This window comes from Cuculus canorus, chromosome 3 (assembly GCF_017976375.1).
Source record: "Cuculus canorus isolate bCucCan1 chromosome 3, bCucCan1.pri, whole genome shotgun sequence".
NCBI lineage: Eukaryota > Metazoa > Chordata > Aves > Cuculiformes > Cuculidae > Cuculus > Cuculus canorus.
In genome coordinates this window covers 42799689-42821139 of record NC_071403.1, presented here as the reverse complement: position 1 = coordinate 42821139, position 21451 = coordinate 42799689, and the positions used below count along the sequence as shown (strand labels likewise).

The following is a 21451-nucleotide window of genomic DNA, read 5'->3' as shown; positions in this document are numbered from 1 at the left end:
AAGCTACTAAGAGCGGTTTCTAGCAAAGGATAATTGTAAATATGAAAAGAAAGGGTCAATGGGCATGGCAGGAAGACTGGTGCTTGTGTCAACCCTTTGAACAACCTGTCTCCCATGGGGCTGAAAAGCAGTGTCCAAACCTACACGTTAACAGCTGCTAAACACCTTCCTTGCAGAAAATATTCTTTATGGGACTAAGCACAGCAATGGTACTGTTTAATCAGCAAGTACTACCAGTCTTCACAGAGAATACTCTATGTTATCACACGGAACACAGGAATCTAGGGGCAGGGTCTTGGTCACTGGCCTTTCTACATTTTTCCCTCCTGCTCCCAAGGCTAAGTTTCTGTCCTACGGGAATCGCTTTAGCAAAGGTTATGAAGTATTAAGCATTGATCAAGAAAAAAGAAGCCTAAGACATCTGACCAAGCAATGAGATAGTTAAAAATGCTATTAATTATGCAACTGAAAGACAGCTTGAAAGAAACAGTACAACTATGAAATGAGCTTAACCACAAAGACTACAGAATAGCTTCACAAAAAAATAGAAAAGTTAAATGAATTTACCAAAATAAAAAGTCAACTTTTTCCCACTGATCAAAATATTATGTTTGACATATGCATTTTGTATTATTTTATTACATTGCCAAGTATAAAGAATATTTTCTGCTTCATGAATATAGAGACAAAGCTTCTTGATTCTTGTGCATGATATTTTTTTTATTAAATACTCAACAGAGATCTCAAAGGAAACACTGGAACCTACCAGAATTCTCATAAGTGACAAATAACTGCAGACTGCAGAATTCATGTTATTTGAATAACCTTCCAAAACTAGACACCAAACAAATCCTGAAATGAATTTGTATTTTATGTATATACACTACTTATAAGGTACAGTAAATATAATAAAATCTGGGATTTTGTGATTTGTGACTTTTTTTTTCTTAGTAGAGAGGCAACAACACTAAATCAGCAATATGTTATTACTAGACATTATAGGAATTATCAAGAGTGAAATCAAACTTATTGCAGCTGTAACACTTCCAAAAGAGAACAGGAATCTGGGTCTGTGCCAAGGAACACACTTTGGGCAGTTGATCACGTGATTTTCAAAATAACTAAATTAATTAATAAATGCAAAGATAAAATTGAAACCGCACTGAATATCAAAAGCAGAGGGTACAAAGGTGATTTCCAGATTGAGAAGGCGGCTTTATTTAATTTCTTTAACACCTGCCACGGCATCTAGCTTTCTAATACAAAATGCAAATATACTTTCTATCAATTACAACCTGAATTTATTCAAAACAAAGGGATTTAAGTGATGAATACCATAAATATAAATCCTGATCCAGCTCACAGGCAAAAGCACCTTAGCAAAAACTGAAATCATCTAGAGCAGGAGGAGACTTCCAGAAAGCAGGAATAGCAGAAAAAAAATAGTCTGTCTTCTAATATCCACCCCCAGAATGTCCCAGGTGGGAGACTACAGCCCACATGCCAGTCACTCTTATGGGCCTCAATTCATTAAGCACTTAATTAATCACATGCTTACATGCTTTTCTGAATCAAGTCCATGGTACCATAGGAAATGGGTATAACAGACATAAAATGCAGGAGTAAAAATAACTGAGAACTTAGCTCCATAAAATACGCTTTCATTTATGTACTTCTGTATTTTTAAGATATGATGCATTGCTTAAAACACAGCACAGCTAAGAATCCCCCACTGTAAAATACAGCATGGCCAAAAGGAGACACAGGTATAACTATATCCCAGGACCCATTCAACATCTCACATGCCTAGTCCACTGCATAGAGTGCTTCTGAAGTGTTACAGTACCCTTTTTTGAGTTATTTTCTAGCAGAAGGACATATTCACACATATTGATATAATCGGGATAAACGGTGGGTGGCCAAAGACCTATTCGTCACAGTGGTTTGGAGCTACTGATAAATACCTGTTTAGAATTAGCAAAATCAGGGAACAGGGAAGGAAAGTGCTCTGTATGTGTTAATCATGCACAAGAAAATGACTTCGAAAAGGTCATTCCTTCTTTTTCACTAGCAGTACCACAGAGTAAAAATTTTCTGTTTTCTCTTCCATTCAATGGTGTACTCTACGAGAAATCCAAAGCCGAAAAAGATGGTGGCCACCAGCAAACAAGGTTGCCCAGCAGCTGTTTTGAGCAAAGCAGGAAGCTGACTGAGGACACACGCGGGCCAAGTGGATTAAGAGCCGCTAGCAGGGTCTGAAAAATACCGAGTTTTGATATGCTGTCATATCTGAACGTGATTATCAGCCAGTAGGAAAACCTGGTGATCTCCACTGGAGAAAAAAAAAGTCTAAGAATGGTAACTGCGTGTATGTATGGGAATACCAGACCCCTTATTTAGTTTCAAGTAATTATTCTGCTAGAAAATGTTACTTTTTTTACCTAGTTCATGTTTTCTATCACTTAAAAATAAAATTAAGCTAACTAAATGTAATTTTTAATAGTAGAACTATCTAGAACATTCCACTGAGAATCACAAAGTTTAAATATACTCTGATGCTCATAAGGGTTTTGATCAAAAGATAATGCCTAGATTCGGAATCTCCCTCACTGCAAAGTAACTATAATTTTAATATAGAAAAGTGAAATTAAAAGCTGCTGTTTCATCCCTTAGCAAGTATTATTAACGCTGGAAGTCACCAGAAACTTTAGTAAGCACTAATCACTTTAAACTTTGGAATTAAAAAGCCAGAAGCTACACTAACTCTCACAACTTTACTAAGATATTTTGCAATCCGCTGATTTGTCAAACATAATTCTGTGAAATGATCTTGAAAGATAAAAAAAAGCCAGGCTAATGAAATCTCATTTTCTACTTATACTTACTGAAACATAACCTCATGCAATTAAACCAAAGGAATAGTTTTCAAGTAGGCAGCACACAGAAACTAAGGATGTGCTGGTCAGCTGAACCCTATGTAACGGAAAGGTCTATAACCTGTAAAGGGGTGCAGATGTATTTCAGGAGGGAAGTAAGGTTCTTTTCAAGTTGCAACAACATGACAAGGAGGATAGAATCACAGAATCACAGAATCACAAGGTTGGAAAGGACCCATTGTATCATCGAGTCCAACCATTCCTAACACTCCCTAAACCATGTCCCTAAGCACTTCATCCACCCGTTCCTTAAACACCTCCAGGGAAGGCGACTCGACCACCTCCCTGGGCAGCCTGTAATATCAGAGTGCAGCAAATTCCATAGACCAATTAATGCACTGCTACCACAGAATGACGTACGGTTTCTGAAGGCTTTGATTTTCATCATGCAATAATCATTGAAAGACCTCTACGGCATTGCATACCAAATCACAAACTCATGCAATCACCCAGTGATTTCTTTACTGTGTGCTTTTATTCTGCAAAATAAAGATGCCAAAGTTCTTTGAGTATGAAGACGGAAGACTATCATGGGCAGTTTCTTTCCACAGCCCTCAAAACCCACGACCTCCTATTGCCATACTATTTACAGTCTACAGAATTAGCTGGGTTGGATTTTATATTTTCATAATTTCTTCCTTCTTTCTATCAGTTTCTCTTACAAGGTGATACACATACACAGCAGGAATTTACAGATATGTGCTGGGCACATGCACACACTCACCCCTCATTACAACACAAACAAGTATGATCAAATCTCCAAAAATTTACCAGATTTTCTCTCATCCTCAGATTGAATTTGCTCAAGTGACAAACATTTCCAGTATGAACTGCAAAACACTGGCGTATAAGGTGCACACACCTGTTAATTCCACTGCATAACACAGTGAGGGGTTTGTAGACTTTGTTTTCACTACCTTGTATTTTGTTTCTTTGTTTACTGCTGTTTTGGGAGTCAAGAATTTTCTGCTGGATTAGCAGATGTTTACTGGCTCATCAAAGTTCAATATTTAAAATATTAACATATTTTAGTATTTAAACGGTGAATTTTTTTCATGCAACAGGTGTTTAAACTGGTTTATTAAAAAAACCAAAAACTCTTCAAACCATTTCCAGTAATTTTTACACCTTAAATATTAACACTGACAACAAGTATGAAAAGTGTATTTCTTCATATGATATGGGGAGATCTTAATTCTCAGATGAGTTCTTCCCCTGAATACAAACAAACAATTTTAAGTTACATGTAAATGGAACAGATCACTCTAACCAAGGGCAGGATACGCCGTAAAACTGTGGTGGCCCTGTTTATAATCTGCAATTGCCTTCCTTCGAAGAGAGTTTGCAAATTACTAAAGTCCCAGGGAAGCAATATCTCTGAAGTCAAAAAGTAATGCTCATCTTAGGCACTTAGTCTGCTATTCAGTATATACAGTAATAATGCTTTAATTGACCACAATTATTCAGAACAGTCTAGTGTCAGATGAATGGGGTAGGTCTTTAACTGATGGTAGAAAATTGTTTATAATATTTCTTTCTAAAACCACACAATAATTTCAAATTGTATACATTGCATATTAAGTAAGATAGTTTTAAATTCTAGAAGTTTAGCTATTATTATAATATGTACAATACCATATTAGGCAGTATAAAATAGTTCATAATACATGGCTAAGTGTATGTGTAACGACGGTCGCTGTTGTCACAACTAGAAGACCTCTGCTGGCATGGTAACAGTTATGCTTCCCACTTAATACACATTTTCTGCTATCAATGTTTGCTTTGCATGTGTTTAATACATGTAAAGATTTAGTCATTTATCCATAATTATAAAAAGAGAGGACTGTACATTTGAATAACATGTAAGTCTTTAGAGTATCTAAACATCAAAATTCAAGCACCTGTTTCTTTATAAGGGCAGAAAACGGATGTCACGATCTGCTGGAACTATACTATAAACCTCTTGGTAGTAAGAGAGATGTTGGATGTTTTTCAAAACATACCAACTAGAGACAGGATCCAGTATATGCAGGAGTACAATGAGACTACTAATGAACCTTAGACTGCTATTTATCATAAACTAGATTCTGGAAAAAAATTTGCCTATTCCCAAAAGATTTACTCAAATATATTTTGAGCAAAGTGAGCTTCTATAGAACAGGGAAAAAAGAAAAACAGTAGACCATTTAAACACAACATTCCCATTAGCTTAAATGCACTGCTAAAGAAATTCTATTTTTTCTTCTACATAGATGACTGCATTCTATTCTCTTAAGGTAGATGGGGATAGAAAGACGGTTAGCTCGAGCTGACACAGTATCTCCCATGCTTTCGTATTACATCACCTACAAAAGCTTTAGACTGGAGTACATCATCAAATCCAACCATAAACCTAACACTACCATCTATCTTCACCACTAAAACATGACCCTAAGTGGCACATCTACATGTCTTTTAAATATCCCCAGGGATGGTGGCTCCACCACTTCCCTGGGCAGCCTGTTCCAATGTTTCAAAAACCTTTCAGAGAAGTAATTTTTCCAAATATTCAATTTCAGCTTCCCTTGGTGCAACTTGAGCCTTTTTTCTCTCATCCCATCACTTGTTACTTGGGAGAAGAGACCAACACCCACCTCACTACAACCTCCTTTCAGGTTGTTGTAGATAGTGATAAGGTCTCCTGTAAGCTCCTTTTCTCCTGACTGAACAGCCCCAGTTCCCTCAGCTGCTCCTAAGACTTCTTCTCTAGACCCTTCACTAGCTTCATTGCTCTTCTTTGGATGCACTCCAGCACCTCAATATCTTTATTATACCAAGAGATCCAGATAGAACTCTTTAATGCTTGTTGTGCCATAGTAATTTACATACCTTTCCACCGAAAAGGTGTCTCCTTTGTTAGATGTCACTTGTGTGAATGCTGAGTAGAACAAGCAGAGTAGTTACCTCCTGTGTTCTAGTACATTCTGCTATTAAACTTGTCGGTAGTTAGTAGCTTCCTTCAAGCAACTAAGATAAGTGCAAAGAAAGCTGAAGAATGGCTGCAAGCCCACATGGCATCTATCTAGTTACGTATCCTTTCAGTGCAAGACAGTGCCAAATACTACATACTGTACAATACACTTACTACACTTTTAGTATTCCCTTTTTATTGATGCAGTATAGTCTTGGGAAATTATTTAGTCCATCATTGTCTTTTCATTTGGAAGGCAGCTAGAATTTCTCGTTATTTTTAAGATGAATCTTTTCTCCATCTCTCCTTGTTAAATTGACATGATTAAGTTTATGACTTACAGGGCATTGTAACCTCACAGTATGTACAATATGTTGTCAAACAAGAAGCCCTTGGAATGAAGTCAAGTTCCAGTGGAACTTATAGATGTCAAACTCACAAGCACAGCTGAGTTTGGCCTTGGGTAACTCATTCACTGCATTTCTCTAATTTAAATGGAGGCATTTTCTTGTGGAAAAGTCAAACATGCAAACCTACAAGGTGACATTACTAACATTTCTAGATAAGAAGACGGCTTAGTCTTTTCCCCTAACTGGACTGAGCTTGTTGTAGACCAAGAAGTGGAAGACAATGGCAAAAACATGGTTTTGGTCTTCACCCGACGCACAAAAATGCAAAAGTCTCACCACTGTAGCAGTAGTCATAGCAGAGACAAGATTCCTCCACAGATCTTCATCACCATCATAAAAATATTATTCTTATGGGCAGATTTACATGCACACCTGTGCTGCCTACTTTGTACTATGGCATCTGCTAAAGACCATTTTCCAACGCCAAATTTCAAGGGAAACTATCTACCCTTCCCTGAGAGAGAAGATTCTTATAAACTGCAGGGAAGGGTAGAAAAAAAATTTAAAATAAAGCAGCTAAAGGTATTCCTTTATTTAATCTAACTAGTCTGTGCACCTAATAAGTTATGGCATTTTCATGTTTTGATATAGCAGCACTGTAAGGTATAAAACATGTAAACAGAGCTGTTTAGCAAAACCAACAGCCAAAGAGCCGTGTCTTTGAACTGTATTATTGACCCCTGCAGGCAGCCATGCCACATTTCACACTTCTACGTTACTGTATACACTTGGTAAAATTATCCTCACAGTTGTCATTTACACGCTGGCTACTCTCTTCTCCCATGGATGCTATTTTCCATCTTTTGCTCTCTTTCAGAATTAAAAATTTGTAAGAAAATCACCCATAACATATACATTCCTATTCATCCTTTACATTGAAAATTTCCTCAATGAAAATATAAATCTTTCAAAAAGAAGTGAGCTAGGTATTACATACGGCATGAGTATTATATGCTAAAAGAAATTGAGAAAAGGGTTCACCTTTCCCCTAAGCCATGTTCTATATCTGAAGTTAATTCATGAAAAAACAGCATTATGTCTCAACAGCACAGTGTAAAGAATATTTGTCATACACAAATGGTTATGGGCAACACTTAATACACCTGCTATAAGCTGAGAAGAATACTGCCCAATACATAAAATTGTGTCATTCAGACATGTACTTCAGACATTGTTTCTTATCTCTCCATAGCAATCCTTTCCTTTAGAGGAATTAACACATGCCATTGCTACATTGCCTTGTTACTAAAATGGTAATAAGTTACAGCAAATTAAAGTTGTCATACTGTTTCAGTAAAATAAACAACCTGGCTGATGTTTTCCACTTTAACTAGGAGTTACAGCACACCCTCGCTTAGAAATAATTTTAAAATTACAGTGCTCAAGCAGTGATGGCTCCAGTAATTTTTTTCCATTCTCAGGGGCAAGGTAACCAGCACAGCATAGACACAAGAAGTAAACCATGCAAACCATACACAGCCAAAACTCACAAACTGAGTCTCTTCATTTGAACAATAGTTTGAAATACTCATAAAGAAAAAGAAACTTAACTCTATTTTCTTCCTCTCACTACCCAAAGAATGGCTCAACTGAAAGAAGACAAAGTCTACTGGAAGGATACCGGCTACTACTAATGGCGATAAAGTGACAAACTCCAAAACCAGAAATGTCCACTTTCATAGAATGGTACAGAGAAGATTTCCAGTGGGGTTTATCAGCTGTGTAATTTTCTTGCTTTCTTTCTTTTTTTTTTTCTTTTTCCTGAGTTTTATGGTCTATTCATTATGGAAAATATTTTTAGAAATACACTCTTGATTAGATTGGATTGTGAATGTTGATATTTTCTCTCATCTTTCTCTGAAACTATAATTTTTGAGAACTGCAAAGCGCTCAACTGGAAGTTTCACATGTTTCAAAATACTGCATATTTCCTGGTTAGTCACTGCATCCTGTATTTACTACAGGCCTCCAGAGTGTCCCTTGAGACTGCTGGAAAAGGAGAACAGCTAGTAGGTCAGCTCCTGTTCTTAGGACACAGCAGATGGGTTTCTGTAACTGGTGATTTTAAAGAAGCCACGTTCCAGCCCTTTTACAACTAGTTGGCATCCCTCCTCATGTTAAAACGAATGCAGACAGCAAAGAATAATGCACTGCTTCTGAGATAGTGACAGTTATTCATTAGGTCCACAGTCTTACTGGTGAACAGGGTGAATTTTGCAACACGATTTGCAGATCCATAATCACATCATATCTGCAGCACGGACTGAGTATTATTGCAAGATAATGGAAGCACATGTAGGCATAAAATTCTACAGAGGTCTTTTTGATGCTCAGTATGCTCTTCATAAACATCAGAATTCTATTTATCTGTGAAGGGATATGTATTACAAGCTTATTAACCATTACAATCTGCTTTTTATCATTACATTTTTTAGCTTGTAGACCACAAAAAGATTTCTTTGTACGATGAAATATATGATTTCCTATACACCACAGAAGATGAAAGTAGCCATTACTGTGATCTAAACGTACCTCTTTTTGCCCTGTTTTTTTTTAAGTACTCACATAAGCACTTATGAATTTTACAGCTGCATGATGCAGAAATAATTATGTTGCAATCAGGCTCTATACATGTATTCAATTTTTGTAAACATAAAAAAGAAAGATCAACAGGTTAACTATAGCTGCATGACTACAAAATGTGTAAAATTACAATATTCTAAATAATTTTAAGTCTTCTTTTACCGATACACAGGCATTTAAATTAAAATATAAAGCAGGTCTATAGACTTCCCAAGCCTATCAACTGCAGTCAAATGAGTCACTTCTTCAAACCCAATTGTATTTGGCAGATGTCCTGTTAGGCAATTATTCAGAGCCTTACTCATCACAGCTCAACACCAAGACTTTCAACAGAACTCTTTACATGGTTAACGTCCAAACCAGAAGACATCCAATAGCATCAGAAAGTAGCTGAAGTGTACCATTATCATTGCAATACATCTGCTACCATATGCATATTCTAAAATAGTTTAAATTATATGCACTTAGAGATTTTAAGTAACTAGCTCAGGATAAGATTCTCAAAATGTTAGCTAATTCTATCCTGTTTAAATGAAAATGAGATATTATTTCAACCTGGAAAGTCCAGACCAACGTTGACTCTTCAGGGAAATCTTACCAGTACCTGTTAGCTTTTGTCAAAATTAAGTACTATTGAACTCTAGTTCTAGTAGGAAAGAACCTAAGAGTTTATGAACAATCAACCAACAATGCATCACATAACTGACCATGGTCCACAAAGACTACTTCGTTTACTGCTAATTTAATTTTGCCATTATCTCCAAATTAAATTTAGCACCTTACAAAAAAATTAAAAATTTTCTGCAATTAATTAAATTATGGAATCCTTAAAAGCAAGTCATGCACAAAACTCCGTATGGTATCAACTCCTCGGAAACTTACGGTTTTCAGTTGTGATGCTCTGAGGGTATGGTTTAAATTGTCATTTCCAACACTTATTAATAAACACATAAATGCATTCTATTTGAAATAGTAAACTGATGATATGAAGGCCGTTGCAAGTTCAAAGCTATGGGAAAAGGGCATAAAATTCATTTTACTTTTATAAATCTTCTAGATACAGGCACCACGTTAAAGAGCTACAAGTTAAACTAAAGCACTAAAGAAACATGACAACTCACTATACCAAAGCTATTTAACTTGGGTAATGAATTTGATAACAGGATAAAAAGCAGGATGTTCCAATGTCTGTAGTCCACCAAAGCTCTAGCACCATTACAAAAACCATTACAACTACGTGGAAGAGAATGTACCGAGAAAGAAATAAACAAATACAGCTCTTAAAGTTACTCAGCATAAATTGAACACATTCGTAGAACTTGAGGTTAGTCTGAGTAAAGAACCACTTGAAAAGGAGATAATCAACACATAACGGAAGATGATAACAAGAACTCAATCTATGATTTGGTGTACAAGAAACTGATTAAGTTGTATATAAAGGGAAACTGTGGTTGGATTCAACCTCCTGAACAGTTAGAACACTGCATGCAGAATCTGACTGACAGTATACAGCATTCACTCTTGCTGTCTGCTGTACTGCCCTGAGAACTGAGACTCCTGTGCCCAACGCAGTGAAGGCTGAGTGAATCTGGTCCCTGAAATAAGTGAGATTAAAAACATCCCATGGTGACCAGCAGGCAAGCAAGTGAAGTTCAGATGTCCGTTATGGGTCAGGGTCCCTCAAGACCAATACCTGCCATGCTGTTTAAATAAACGCAATTAACAGTGGCTGATGTAAAACACAGGATAACAAAGTAACTGTTAAGTATAGAACACACTGCTCTCTCTGATAGTAAAGCCCACTGAAAAGATAGAAAGACTCCATGGATTTAATTGTGGAATTATTTTAATTCCCTTGTTTCAAAAATTGTCATAATATCACATTTACTTCATATCTGAAATAGAATAAGCTAAAAAGGAAAACACGTTCCACTACAGAAAAGGATATTAAACTTTTCAGATTAGAAATTGTATCAGTCTCAAACACAGGAAGAGAAATCTTATCTGCCTATTGCCCAGATACAACTCTATTATATAATCTACTGGTGTCAGCGAGAGAACATACCATAAGTCCTAATGCATTTGAGACTTGGGCTTATCCAAAGGCACCTGTGTAAGCCACTGCCTGGGGAACCTCTTGACTTCACTGAAACATAGAAATTTTACTACAGGTGGCCTAGGTTTTCCAGGGTAAGTAAATTTTCTGGAAAAAAAACCCTTCAGTTTCAGGTATGAGGTTCTTAAAACACTACAGGCCTACAGATCTTCTCAGAGTATTCCTCTGCCCTGTTGTGACAAACAGTTTATTAGTGGCTCTGTTCAACAATGTTCTGGTCTGTTTTTTCCTTAAAGCAGTGTCAGGATGCAGTTAATATCTATACACAGAGATATGATAAAGTAGGCTTGTTGTGACATTTAAGTGAAGGCTTGTTCAGTCAGCCCTAGTCTTTGCTAAAATAAATTTAAGTTTCTCACTTAGAAGTTGCCTCCAATACAAAACTCTTGTCTCTCAGTTGAAATCCTGCTTCGTATCTGCGTTGGTGGACCTCTTGGATTAAAGCATAATCACTGCTAAAGTCCATGTGGGCATGCTGCAAACCATGCTACAGCAACAACATTCTTATCTGTCATCAGGTGTTGCTTTGAGGAGCAAGGAGGATGAATCAACATTAAAACACATTATTTTACTTATTAATAAATAACAAAATAAGCAACACAAGTTTTTCATTGTTTCTTCAACGGGACAAGATTCTTTTCTGAGACAAGTTCTGCCTGAAGTTATGAAACAGAAAAACTATTTCCATTCACTGGAGCCAAAACATTTCAACGCTTTTAACTTTTCATCCCCTAGGTTTCTAGAGACCTAACCCAATATAGAAGAGGACAGGGGTGTGTCTGTGGTTTAATGGGTCTGCACGTGCTCAATGGGTCTGCATTTGTTCAATGTGTCTAAGACTTACTCTATAAAAGATTAAATTAGATTCTTTATCTAGATAGAGTCATTTTATTATTTAAATATTTAACACTTATGGCTGTCATTCTTCTCTTTTTTAACAGTAGTTTACTTGCAAGTCAACCACTCAGATACTGAGGTAGTTACTTCAGGGAGAAGAAAGAAACCATGACCGTTATATGATGCTGAACAAATACTAGCCATAGCCACAAATCACTCAGAAGTACATGCTAATAAAATATTTCTGAAATTACTGCTTTTATTTTGTACTGTATTTCCAAGTCTTTTCCAAAAAAAGTATTTAAGCACGTGCCTGACTTATAGCACATGAGAAATCCCATTGATTTCAGTGGGCTTACTCACATTCCATATATCCCACACATTCTTCATCACACCGCTGCATCTGGACTTTTTTCAATAATCAAATGTGAAAAAAACAAATATATGTTGAGTGTAATCCATACTTTTCACGTGAAAATGTAGATATAGTCATTTAATAGACATGAAAGCACTAGGTTTTTAACCTCACAAAATGAAAAGGCCAGAGAAGATTGATTTGTTGCCATTTTGTCAAACATTTTGTATGCATTACAAAACTCTGACTTCTTTTTGTTGAAGAAGAAAGTATCTCTGGACATGTTGACATCACATGGACTCAGTCAAAATCAGAAGCCAAAGTTGATGTACAACGACCAATCTAACAAAATCGTATTTTCATTTTTGCATTCACAGATAGGACTGACATGGACGTTCTTGGAAATTTCATGAGTAATTCTAAGATAAAATATAGCATTAAAATCAACTAAAAGTATAGCATTTACAAATTTGGCATTTCAAATGCTCAAACAAGTATCATTTCTTATAAGCAAAATCCATGTGCAGAGCTGTACAGGTAGAGGCAATATCTTTTATTATTATGGTTCATAAGTTCCAAACCTTACATATACATACATATACACAAACCCGTTCTTAAATGAGTAAGCCTTTGTTGAAGCTCCAGAGAAGGTCTAAGTTGGCCCACTTTTCAGGCCTTAAAAAGACATTTTTGTATCTGCAAGGTTTTTTCCTTCTTTTTTTTCCCCTAGTGTTATTATCTGTTATAATATAATAAAAGTCCACTTTGATATCCCCATAGTATCAGAGCTATAACACCACTATTAATATAGAATTCCATGCTCTGGGAACCCTAGAGCCCTCTATGCAGAAGGCAGTATCTACTCTGAAGGTAGTCGATGTAATTTAGGGAAGTAGCAGTTTTCCCAAGTAGCTTAATCCCTAAAATTCCAGTCTAGGGCTTCTCTGGAGCCTGGAATACCATTAACAACAAACTATATACCAGTTATGTGCCAGTCCTTGTCAGTACTCCAGGGACAGTAGGTGATAACAGAACATATTTCATTTATTAGTTTCCCTTGTTATCAAACACAGCCCGCAAAACGCCTTTCCTTTTAAACTTCTGATACTAAGTAACATCTTCAAAGAGACAGATGTAGAGCTGAACCAGAGGAGATGTGACAATGCTGATCACAGGAACATTTCTGTTTGTTTGCCAACCCCTCTTCTCACCTCATCTTGCAAGGTTACATGCCATGAATGTTATTCTCTCTCATTGCCTTGGATATTTTTTTAAGAGATTGCCTATTTAGCTTTTAAAGGAAAGTGCTTTGAGATAATAATTTTAATTAACTCAGAAAGAAGTGCATATTTCTGTTAATGTGTGTGTCAACAGCAAGCATTTGTATCTTTGACGAATGCTAAACTATTTCTCCAGTGATATTCAATCTTATGAAACTTGAATCAGCTCAGTTTATTCCATGCGTCAAAATGCATTATCTGTTTCTGAGTTTTGTCTCATTTTGTCTGTCCCATTTGGTAAATGGGAAAAATAAAGCATATACACAAACCTTAATGTAGTTTGGAAAAAGCAACTTTGACTTTATCACTGGTGGATTACGGTATAAAAATGACAAGAGTGGTGAAGTGGAAGCAGGCAAAGTGATTAGAAAAACAGTATTTGTGTGTTCACAGAGGCTGTTATGCCACAACTAAAGGTCTTGCAGCAGGGAAAGAACAACAGCGATGTTTCTACTTCAAATTTGTTGGAAGGTGAAAGATTCAGCCCTGTTAATTCTTTATACTTTCCTATTAGATTACAGACAAGGAATTACGGTATAACGCTTTAATAATCATCCACTGTATTTCAAAGAGGGTGATAAATTTGGCTCATCTATGGCAAGTCTGATGTCTGAGAAAGAGTGATAAAATACGTCAGCAACTCTCAAAACTGCTATGAAATATACTTTGGAAAAGACACACTGATTTTCTTTTACTTCAGCTGACTTCAAGTTATGGCATTTTTCTTCAGTGATCGTTTTTTGTTAAAGGCAAATAATCACTTACTAAGGTAACTATTTATGACTTGATAAAGTTGTAGTTTCTTCAGAAAGTATTCACTTACTGATATTTAATATAGTTCATTGATTTCCTTACAATGAAATAGTTGTGTATACTGCCAGCATTTCATGACCAGAAAGTAGCATAGATAACTTACAGAGGTCTCTTTCAACCAACATCGCTAATTTGCAAGATGAATTATTTGTAATATTCCAAGTGCTACAAATATTGATATCACAGAGATACGAACCACAATGTGCTATTCTGCAATACAGAACAATCTTCTAAAGTATGACTGACATATAAAATTCAATAAAAGAGTTTAAAATATTTTCCATTTCACTGAAATGGGCTTCAGCTGAAGTTCCGAGGGCGCAAGCAGGCTGCCCACCCCAGAGGTAGGAAGACTAAATGCTGCAGGCATAGGGCTCATGCGACAGAGGGGTAGCTATAGCTGAAAACTGATCCCCAAGGGGATCACATTTGACACCTTCACATGCTAAAACAAAACAAAACAGGGAAACAACACTGCCTTAACAGTTTGCCAGGGATTGCCCAGCTGCAAGCACAGTTTAAATCCAAGTTACAGATATGACTGTATAATCTGATGAAAAACAAATAACTTACCTAGGGCACAATGGGAATGGCTGTCCAAATGTCACAAAAAAGAAAACCTGTTCGTTCAGGTTTAGCCTCACATCTGCTAGTGTTCTGTCCTACAGCACTGCAATCTATTGTTTAATTCTAGGTTCAAACGAAGTAATATAAATATGCACGCTGTTATATAAAAGGGCCAGGGGATGAAATTACACCAGTTTCTAATAAGACTGTTTGAAACCCTAAGCTAGCAAGTCAGTGGCCAAGTTATTTCTCTTCCACTAATACAGACTGAACAGCAAATAACAACTAGAAGAACATAAAATAGAGTGTAAAACTAGTTCTCAAAATCCTGTGTGTATCTGCTACACCAAAGCACAGTAGACAACTATTTAGGTGCCTAACAGTCATCATTTTATTAACCACCTCCAAGACTAGTCTTAAAAACTTTCTCCTGATTGCTAGCATCTTCAAAAATACAGACCTGTAAAGTTTCCTCCTCTTCCATTTCAAAATTAAATAGGATTTTTAACATGCATCTTTTGAAAAAAGTATTCCTAGTTAGAATTCAGTGAAAATCAGCATATTTATATTGAAGTGTAGTAATAACAGTAACATAAAATCTAAAGTGTTTTACTATATCTTCTACTTCTTTTATTTAATGTGTATGAAGCCTAAGGCAATTACAACTATTACAATTATATTTTTACCTATCTACATTTGTCTGTTGCAAAACCAACTTATGTGGCTTTAAGTATTCTTTTACTTGATAAGTAGCAGTCTGCACATTGTAACAGACATCATACCAAAACATAAAAAAAGGCTATTTAGTTATTTTCTTCTGTCTGTAAAATACGTGTCTTACTATTTTATTCTTTTTCTTTCAGAATACCATAAACTGAACCTTTAGCAGAAAGTTTCCTTCCTATGCATGGATGGATGAGCATGTTCTGCATCTGAACTGAAATGAAAAAAGAAAGTTGAGAGTGCTTTAGGACACATGCATATCCCCCAGAAACACAGTACCACAGTAAGCCCCATCTCAGCCTGATCCATTCCAGCTGCAGAAACCTGCTGGATCTCAGCTGCACCTGATGGACCCCAGCTCTCCTCTGTGTTAGACAGTAACTTCCATCATTTTCCTGCTGATCTTCAAAATAAAGCTATTTACCTATGCAGTTGTGTGTAAAGACAGGAAAATTAAAGTATAATAAACTCTACTCTGATTCTGACTCTTTTTATCACTATGTAATCTACATTAAGACTTGCTTCCCCCACCTCTGCCCCATGAGACTAGCAGTCAGAAGGCAAGGAAAGAGTGCACAACAGACTTCTCAGCACAGAGGCTCTACAATACAACAAGCAGGCAAGGAGACTGACATCTGGTCTATCATTGCTTAAGGATTTAAAATTAAAATTAATAAATCACTGACATAATGCAATAAATTGTGTATATATTACATCTAATCAAGTTGGTATCTCTATTCAGTCAAACACAATTCTTTTGAAGCTTGGAGAACAGGGGTGCACCTAGATTCCTGACACAGCATGTGGTCATGCAGTCACTGTTCTGAGACAAAAGTGGACAAGTTTATTTCTTATATGGCAACAAGGATCCTGTGGAAATGCTCATTACAGTTATCATATGACTTCTGCCAAACTGTCACATAGTTTGAGGACAGGAATCATAGAACTAATCATTTCTTATCAGTGTATTTCAAAAGAATAGAGTTGACAACAAAAGCTCAGGTCACAACAATAGTAATGATCTCAGAATTACGGAGAAGATTGTCATGATAAAAGCTATAATGAAGTCCATCGAGGAGGATGACCTAGTCACATAAATTAGCATAATTTCTTTCCTTTAAAACAAAACTTGAAAATTAAACTTGTTAACTGTCTCAAGTAGCTGTGCCTCGCCTCCTTTTCCAAGGATGAAAGGCTCTTAACAGACTGCAAAGGAAAATTAATTCCATAAAGGAATCTCTCTGTTCAGAAAACTTCAACTGTCCATCAAACATACCATCCAACAGCAAGCACCTTCTAACCCAGCTCAAGAGACAGGCAGTCTTTTCAAGTAACGAAGGAATAGATATTCAGGGCACAATGCCAGCACAAGGTTGAGCACAGGTATTGCATTCATGCTTACTCTCACAATCTAATGTTTGCAGCAGTGTGTAGATCCTCGGGCTCCTTGAATTTCCATGATCTAAATCTTACGCACCCAGCTTCCAGAAAGAAATTCTGAATCCAAAATGAAGTACCTAGGCTCCTTGAACATGTCAAGAACCAGAAATCCTGCATGATGAGTAGAAACTGCCTAGAGATCAGAACACATTAACCACTACAAAACACCAAAGCAGTATAAGCAGAAGGGATGCAGAATACACATCTGACACTTGCAAGGAGCTTAAACCATCAAGGCCTCGTCTGGAGTACAGCCTCTTCTACTTGGGATCTCTAAACCACAGTCATGACCCATATCTTTTAAAGAAATAAGTCAGAAATATTTTCTTTTTTCTATTCTGTTTTTTTTAAAGTTAGCTGTGAGAGGAACTGAACCATGATATTAATGAAAACGTTTTTGAAGTGAGGAAATCATAGAATCATAGAATAGTTAAAAGATCATCTAGTTCCAACCCCCTGCCATGGGCAGGGACATCCCACTAGATCAGGCTGCCCAAGGCCCCATCCAATCTGACCTTGAACACCTCCAGGGATCGGGCATTCACAGTCTCCCTGGGCAACCTGTGCCAGTGCCTCACCAGTCTCATAGTGAAGAAATTCTTCCCAACGTCTAGTCTAAATCTGCCCCTCTCTAGTTTATACCCATTCCCCCTGGTCCTATCCCCACAAGCCCTTATGAATAGCACACCTCCAGCTTTCCTGTAGCCCCTTCAGGTACTGGAATGTCGCTGTAAGATCTCCATTGAGCCTTCTCTTCACCAGGCTGAACAAGCCCAACTCTCTCAGCCTGTCCTCATAGGGAAGGTCCTCCAGCCCCCCGATCATCTTTGTAGCCCTCCTCTGGACCCTTTACAACAGCTCCATATCCTTCTTATGTTGAGGATTCCAGAACTGGACACCATACTCCAGATAAGGTCTCACAAGAGAGGAATAGAGGGGCAGAATCACCTCCCTTGCCCTGCTGGCCATGCTTCTTTTGATGCAGACGAGGACACGGTTGGCCTTCTGGGCTGTGAGCGCACATTGCCGGCTCATGTCGAGCTTCTCATCAACCAGCACCTCCAAGTCCTTCCCTGCAGAGCTGCTCTCAAGCACGTCATCCCCCAATGTGTACTAAAAACGGGGATTGCCCCGACCCAGGTGCAGGACCTTACACTTGGCCTTGCTGAACCTCATGAGGTTTTCACACGCCACTTCTCCAGTCTGTCCAGGTCCCTCTGGATGACATCCCATCCATCTGGTGTGGCAACTACACCACTCACCTTGGTGTTACCCGCAAACTTGCTGAGGATGCACTCAAGCTCACTGTCAATATAATTGTTGAAGATACTAAACAGCACTGGTCTCAGCACAGACCCCTGAGGGATGCCACTTGTCACGTATCTCCATCTGGACCTTGAGCCATTGACTCATGATGATTCAGTATCTGCTCTAGGCAGATGGGTCTCACAATATCTTTCCCCAGGGCAGTGACCAACATCTAGGTGAGATCTTAGTCTGAGTGCACACCTGGCTGAAAGTAGCAATGAAACGGGACTGTTCCCACTCATTATGTTGAAGTTCTGCCACTGTTCAGCAATGATTAAGAACAACAAACTCATATTGAACTACGACTTTCTGTCACACAAACAACAGTGTAAGGACAGCAAACCCTATCTCCACATGCAATAAAGCACATATTTCACCTTAATTTGTAATCTGTAAGAGTGTTCTAATATATTAGCATAAAGCTATGAGTAACTATGAAAAATACTACAGAAATTAGGCTATGATAAGGTGGTAAAATGTCTACTAAAGCATGCACTTATCAGGCATCCAGTGGTGCAAAAATATTTTAACTACTACAAAAACATATTTTTGCCTAAGCTAGACTGGTTCATCTACTTCCTATTAATAATCATACTACATTTACTGCACAGAATAATTGTTTCATAGACTATGAGAGAGGAATTTCTGCTCAATCTTTTACGACCTTTATAAAACTTTACGAAATTATGAAGCCATGTAGCTTTTATATGCTCTAAAGTTTTGGTTTGGAACAGTTTAAATAAATAAATGCAGCTGTCCCAAGTAGTGCCACCATGGTGACTCTAAGACACTGTTAAGACTTTCCAGTTCTCTACCATTTTAAATCTGCAATAAAACTTTAGTCCAAGATAAAGTCTCAGATAGTAGCTGCCAGTCAGGAGCAAAGTACTCCTTATTAAAGAAAATTAATGACATTTAAAAAAAAAAACCATGCAAGCTCTTCTCAGTTCCTTGCACTTGTGTTACCTATAAAAGTCTCTGCTATAAAAAAAAATATATCAAAGCTAGTTTATTACATGGATAACCTCCCTAAGCATGTCAGAAACAGAAATAAAAAATTCCTTTATTGATCTTTAGTACACTGAGTCCAAGCTAAGGCTCATGGGTACCATGATACTTACAAAATCTGCCGGTATTGTGATGACTAGAAATTAAGATGTTAAAACCTATACTTTGGATGGCAAGCCCTGCCAACTTTAAATTTAGCTGGAGCATGCTGCCTCCTCAGAACTGCAGCCTGGAGGTAAGAAAGTCTAAAAATCACATGCTTAAAGGAAACGAAAAATTAGAAAGAGAAAAGGTGAAGAAATGTCCATCCTGTTTTTCTCACTTCTTTCATCAATGACAAGTGGAAACTCTCTCTTCCATGGGATAGGGGGATATACTGCCAGTTCTCACAGTGCCCTTGAATTTCAAGAGAGTCTTGAAACAATTCACATGTCATTTGCCACAGTCTGACCATCTGAAATTTCTTGTTCACCTGTTTGGTTACTCTTGCTTTAGCAGACCACTATGGATATAAATTTTGATACAATTATTTGAACAAAACATACCACTGTGCAAGATTTTAATATTTTATTCTTCCAATGTACCTCAATTAACTCCATCAGCCCTCCAACGCTTGCAGTTCTGCAAAATCCTATACAACTATGATCTTTTACACTCAACAGGTAAAAAAGAACATTAAAACCTCTTATTTGATATATGAACTGAAAACAGTTTTGAATCTAAAAGCTCAGAAGCTTTGCCAAGATCTTACTATAATTCTCATATCCAAATTAAAATCCCGTCAAGCAAAATTTGAACAGAGTTCAAGTTATTCCATTCAGTTTAGCACCATTTGTACTTACTGACTGTTCACTTAGATCCTGAGAGTCTTCCATGGAGGTTGTTCACCTTTCTTTTTCCCCACAAGCAGAAATTATCGTCCCTTCAATTTACAGCTCAGTACTCTAAATTAAAAAAAAAAAAAAAAAAAAAAAGGAGAAAAAAATTAACACGTTATTCTCTGGTTTTCACTTCTCATGCAAATCTGCAACACACAAACACTATAACTGAGGCTATGGTTTTACTAAATATGCAGCAATGTTCCCATTGACTTCTATGAAACCTAATTTCACATAAAATGTTTCAACACTTCCAGATTATTTTGGGAAGCTATCTAAAACACACCAACAGAAAACAGGAACACAGTTATGCAATAGTTCTTCAACTCCTGTAAGAAAAAAAATAGTTACAAAACCAAACCAATAAAAAAGCTAAAATGTTAAATACAGGCAGCTGTTTAAGTACACAACAAAAGATAACCCTTGGGAAAACACATTAGAAGGACGATAATGGAAGTGTCCAACAACACTGCTTAATACACATTTAATGATAACCTCTTAGTCATTAAGTGTCTGGCAGAAAAAGGTTATTATACAATTATCAGCATGAAGTCCACTCTCTAAGGTCCATTTAATTCCTTTAGGATTAAATAAAAAAACACAAAGTGGTTTATAACAAGCAGCACCCTACAAGGTGCTAAATGACAGGCATTACCCTAATTATCTACTACGTCTATGCCTTCACTCACAGAGTGAATCACTCTCATCAAATATTGAGATCCTCAACAGGAAAACTGTATTTTCTAAGAGTTCCGCATATGAATGATTACAATGCCCTTAACCATAAAGGCCCCAAATTAGATTAGTATCTCCATTCTCAAAAAACATCCACTTCAGAGTTACACAAATCTGCATAATTTAGAACAAAAAAAGTGCCAGGGATATTTCATACATGGAATAATCATAATATTATCAATCAAAGCTAGTGTTACATTTTAAAGAAAACAAAATATGTAACACTATGTAAGCATATAAATTAAGGAACCCTAACAACCTGGATTTGTTTATCAACAAGGCATCTCAGCAAAACATCACCTAGGAGTATGCCCAATAACATATACACATTATGGATCTTTGTTTTAAATTCTGACAAGAAGGCACTTGTACCTTACGATACCTCCAACGTGCATAAAAATAATCACTTATTAGAGGTTAAACAATGTTTAGTTCTGTTGGGACTTGTAGAATATGTGAAGGAAACTGGCGCTACAAGCCTTGGCACTCGCATATCACTACCCACCACCCTC

General features: G+C 37.0%; 1 protein-coding gene across 17 annotated transcripts in view; it reads right to left on the bottom strand.

Moving 5' to 3' along the window:
* EYA4 (EYA transcriptional coactivator and phosphatase 4) overlaps positions 1 to 21451 on the bottom strand; it is a 153012-nt gene that overhangs the window by 114128 nt on the left and 17433 nt on the right. For all 17 annotated transcript variants that reach the window (XM_054063459.1, XM_054063468.1, XM_054063450.1 and 14 more), the window contains exon 2: positions 20169 to 20270. In XM_054063459.1, the coding sequence (XP_053919434.1) occupies positions 20169 to 20201 (33 nt within the window). In that variant the 5' untranslated portion in view covers positions 20202 to 20270. The remainder of the gene's footprint in view (positions 1 to 20168; positions 20271 to 21451) is intronic.